The 4,881-nt window shown below is 49.4% G+C and overlaps 1 protein-coding gene across 1 annotated transcript in view; it reads right to left on the bottom strand.

Moving 5' to 3' along the window:
- Positions 1 to 1,202: 1,202 nt before the first annotated feature.
- Positions 1,203 to 4,881, bottom strand: part of LOC107119587 (laminin subunit beta-1-like) — a 103,655-nt gene continuing 99,976 nt past the window's right edge. Inside the window, exons 36-37 of the mRNA XM_015422106.1 lie at positions 3,826 to 3,979; positions 1,203 to 1,761 (exon numbers count right to left, since the gene is read on the bottom strand). Coding sequence (XP_015277592.1) covers positions 1,628 to 1,761; positions 3,826 to 3,979 — 288 coding nt within the window. The 3' untranslated portion in view covers positions 1,203 to 1,627. The remainder of the gene's footprint in view (positions 1,762 to 3,825; positions 3,980 to 4,881) is intronic.

Here is a 4,881-nt window from a genome sequence, read left to right as displayed (position 1 = left end):
TGGCACTTCCCAAATGTTCTAAATCTAAAGTAGGGAGAATGGGTTAGATTTAACCAGCTTTTCAGAGGTGCAAAAAGGAGGAGAGGGTCCCCTTTGACCACCAAAGCGGCTCTGCTGGGGATCATGGGACCTGTATCAATAAAAACTACGTGGGACAGGGGTCCATAAGAAGGGGAATTAGTCAAAAAGCTGACTGGATCCAACCCAATAGATACTACATGTTGGGAGGGGGTGGTAGACAGGCACTGTTTTGCCCCTAGGGAAACGTGTGGCCACTTGTTAACAGAAGGGAAACAGATCTCTGGCTCTGTCGGGTTGGGATAAAGAGCTGGTCAAGAACCTTTGGTGGGATAGTTCTGAAACACCAACCAGCCTGTAGTCCTCTTCCAGGCAAGTAAGTGAATGCATGAAGTTGCCTTATCCTGAATCAGATCGTTGGTCCATCAAGGCCAGTATTGTCTACTAAGACAGGCAACAGCTCTCCAGGGCTTCAGGTAGAGGTCTTCCACATTACCTACTATCTGATCCTTTAAAACTGGAGATACTGGGGATTGAACCTGAGACCTTCTGTATGCCAAGCAGAGGCTCTGCCACTGAGCCGTGGCCCCTTCTGTTTACAAGTGGGCAAGGCAGCCACAATAGGAGAGGAAACATGCCACGGATGGTGCTGCAGTTGAGAAGGAAGACCTCTTTCTGCTGGCCAGAGAAGGCAATCGTAAACCATTGTGATCAATAGCTGTTCACAGATGTAGCTCTTATGAAGGCGTGTAAACCTTTCTTGAAGGCTGTCTGTGCTGATGGCTATTACCGGTGCCCAGGGACCATGAAAATGAGGGAAGTGGGGAAGGAAGACTTTGCCAAATCTTGGGTGGAATAGCAGGCACTTTTCTATAGTGGAAGGCTCAGACAAGATGCTGAATGGCTTTTGTTCACCTTTTTTGTTTGTTTGAGGGAAGGTTTGTGTCTTTATCTGTTATTTACCAACAGTAGGGACAGCCATGGGACCATAAGCCTAAGAAGAATCAGGGATTCTATTCAAACTCGTTCATTCCCCAGGGCCTAAAGAGATAGACAGCAACTGGAAGGCCGCAGCCAAGTTTTCAACAACAGCTGGCACAGTCGGAATGTTGTTTTTGTGGTACCCACTCATCCTTTTCACAGCCTGAGATCACAGGCCAAAGGCCTGGGTGGCTTAGGAAGTGCTTTGTTTTCTTGGCAATCGCAAAAAAATGTCCTGAGGAAGGCAGGAAGAGGTTGAGGGGAATTATTCCATGAACAGAGTTAGGGCGGACATGTTCCATCTCTCTGGAAAATACCCACAGGCATATATACTTTTCTAATTACCCCAGTCTGAGTCTTAGGACATAATATGGACTCAAAACAACGTAACTGCATTGATATGAGATTTTGCCACTAGAATTGTTCTGCTAGGCCCGGCCCCAGTTAGACCTACCTGGTACAGTGCATAAGAAGATGAAACGAACTAATTTTACATTAAGGCCCTGAATCTACAGACAAGGTCTCAGAGACTAGCTGGACACTGACTTGTATGGGAGAGTCCCACCAAGGTAGAGCATTGAAGCTGGCAGAAGTCAGGCCTGAGGCTTTGATGGCAGAAACTTTGGCCCTAGCAGGTAGCATAGGCAGTGGATTTCTCCCGTATGTAGTGCAGTAGTTCCATCACCGTCTTCTCCAGTGTCTGCAGCTTTGTTGCTTTTGCCTGCATCTCCCTCTCATTGGCCTCGAAGCGCTCCTCTAACTCTGGTGGGGGGGGGGAAAAGCCTTGAGTAAATCTTTTGCTCTCCCAGATAGAACTTGGAGCAGGGGAGGGGGGTTTGCTAGAACTTGCAGAGCTCCCCTAGCAGAAAGGCAGGTTTCAGAACCTGGAGACATTTGTCCACTGAAGTAACAACAAGAGTTTCAGTGGAGAAGGGGAAGGGGTGAGGAGAGAGACATTGTGGTACACGTGCCTCCTGAGAGACCAAGCTGTGAACCAAGACTTTTACCAGGTCCAAGTCTTCACCACTGCAATTTGTTTATTCACTTCGCTTATACCCCGTTTTTCTCCCCATTAGGGATCCAAAATGGCTTACATCATTCTCCTCTCCTCCATTTTATCCTTACAATGAACTCGCGAGGCGACCGTTAGCCACCCTTCCTCAGCATCGGCTCCCAACTATAACAAGATAGTGGCCTGCACACTCTAGAGCCTTCTTCCAGCTTCAAGTTAGACTTCTTCCCACAGAAGAGCCTTTTGAGTTGGAGGGAGGCTCCTTAGAGCTAAAGGGATTTTCTCCAGCCTAATGTAGGATACATGCTAATTAGGGCTTTTTTTGTAGAAAAAGCCCAGCAGGAACTCATTAGCATAATAGGCCACACCTAACAGCTGAAACTCATTAGCATATTAGGCTGCACCCCCATGTTACCAGAAGTGTGGTCATCCAGCCACACCCACCTTTTGCTTCTTATTAGGGTTCCCAAATCCCCCCGGGGGGCGGATTTCCCCCCGCTTTCAAGGCCTGACTTCCGCCCAGCGTGGAATTGGGCCCGGGGGAAACCCCACCCCTGCCCCCAGCGTGCAACGTCACTTCCGGGTGATGCGCACGCGCTACGCGCACGAATTAGACACCAGCCGGGAGCCCCCCGCTCCCAGCCAAAATGCATTTGGCAACCCTACTTCTTATTCTGTTTACCTTGTTTGTTGTCAAAACGCAGGGCTTTTTTTGTAGCAGGAACTCCTTTGCATGTTAGGCCACACACCCCTAATGTAGCCAATCCTAATGAGTTTCTGCTGTTGGGCGTGGCCTGTTATGCTAATGAGTTTCTGCTGGGCGTGGCCAACTCGGGAGCCAGCCGGAACTCCGTTCCTGCCCAAAAATAGCCCTCATGCTAATGTTGATGCCGCCCCCCCCTCCCTCAGGAATATTGAAATAACCACTAAAATGCTTTGAAGCTATGCTGTATACTTGTAAGTATTATTGTTCTGCTATAGCCTTCTTTTAATGTCCAGCCAGTCCCTATCGGCTTCAGAAGCAAGCTCCTGCATGCTTCTGAACACTCTGCTCTATGGATTCCCACCCACCCCCTTTCTCATAAACACTGACTTGCCGAAATAACATCTCTTTCCCCATATAAACCATGCATCCCTTGTACTTCAGAAATAGCCATGCCACACGCATCGTGCTGTAGCAAGAATCATAAGAGAACTTCCACTATTCTACTAGAGCTCTCTTGGTTCCTCGCTTGTTCTGTTACCATAACAATGAGTTGCAGAGGCTGTTCTGAGAGGCTGGCAACCACGTGTAGATCTGCCTGATATGCAGGGTCACCAGATTGTCTGAATGGGCAAATGCATGTATTTTGCATGCGTGAACTGACCGCCGGATCTTCCAGGGTTCTGATTCCCATGTACCAATCTGTATGTGCAAGGACGGTATACATGTTACTCCAATTCAGACAACACTGTGACCATCCATGGCGGTGGATGCTCCCAATATGCATGGCTGCTAAGATTGCCAGCCTCCAGGTGGGGCCTGGATATCTCCCGCTTTTGCAACTGATCTCCAGCTGGCAGAGATCGGCTCCCCTGGAGAAAATGGCTGCTTTGAAGGGTGGGCTCCATGGCATTGTACCTTGCTGAGGCCCCTCCCCTCCCCCACCCTCTCCTGGATCCACCCCCAAAGTCTCCAGCTATTTTCCAACCCAGGCCTGGCAGCCCTAATGGCTGCTGGGCTCCCAGTACACGTGGTACCTAAGGTTTGAAAAGGTGACACATTTCCCTGTAACCTGTGTGACTTTGCTCAGTAATCCTTGCAGCGTCCTTACCATCCACCTTTCTCTTGCTGCTGTTTGCCTTGTCAAGGAGCTTCTGTGCTTCCGTCTTCAGGCTCATCAGCCTTTGCAAGGAGTCCCCTCCCCCAGGCTGGTTTTCCAATTGCTTCTGCAAGTCTTGGTATTTTTGCATCACTTTCTCCACCTCCTGGAGGAGAGAGAGATCAACAGTCATCATCATGGCAAATGGACCAGAGGAAAAATGGCGGTCTATATCTTAACTGCATCTGGCAGAATTAAGCCGGCACAGGACCTGCAACTGGGACACATCACTTTGTGAGGATGCATGTGTGTGTTTGTGTGTGTGTGTGTGTGGGAATCTGGGCAGAGGTGCTTTACCTTCTTCTAGGGTCAGACAGACTCTGCTGTCCTGCTTGGCATGGATTCCAAAGGACCACAACACGGAGCTTATAGACTGGAGTCTGGTATACGACAGATGCCTTGAGGTGTGATGCTGGTGTAGAGGAGGCCTCGAGGGAGGTGAGTTGGCAGTAGATAGTCTCAAGGCAGCCTGATGTGGTCTTTTAAAAGAGCACTCTGCCCACGCTGCTTATTTGTGTGTGTTTGGTTGCTTATTGTTACACAAAGCAGCTGTGAGAAGGTGCAGTTGGGGATGAAAGTTCACACCTAGCCCTTTTCCCGGGGTCAATTTTTATTACCCAAATCACCTTCCTCCTTGAGGAAAAGATACGTTTTCCCTTCACTGGGCAAAAAACAGGTAGAATGCCACAAAGGATTTCCACAGACAGAAGGGGATGGGTGTGATTTCTGGTGTTTTCTCCCCCCCCCCCCCCCACCCCTCCACACCCCCCTTCCCCCCCCCCCGCAGACCTCTGACAACCCCCTCTTGCTGATCCTGGGGTCCCGTGCCCTTTAGGAGTACCATTTTGGGCCACACTTTGGGGACTGCAGTGGGAAGAGGGAAGTAAGAAAGGCATTATCTCTGGACAGAAACCTCTTCCAGTCAGCAGACTGTGGAGATAATTTTGCATATAAGGTTCTCTCCTGTTTAAGTTTGGTTCTCCTAAATGGATCTGTGTACACCAGACT

This window comes from Gekko japonicus, unplaced genomic scaffold (assembly GCF_001447785.1).
Source record: "Gekko japonicus isolate JY-2015 unplaced genomic scaffold, Gekko_japonicus_V1.1 scaffold292, whole genome shotgun sequence".
NCBI lineage: Eukaryota > Metazoa > Chordata > Lepidosauria > Squamata > Gekkonidae > Gekko > Gekko japonicus.
The sequence above is the reverse complement of the archived record's forward strand: the minus strand, read 5'-3'. Positions and strand labels throughout refer to the sequence as shown.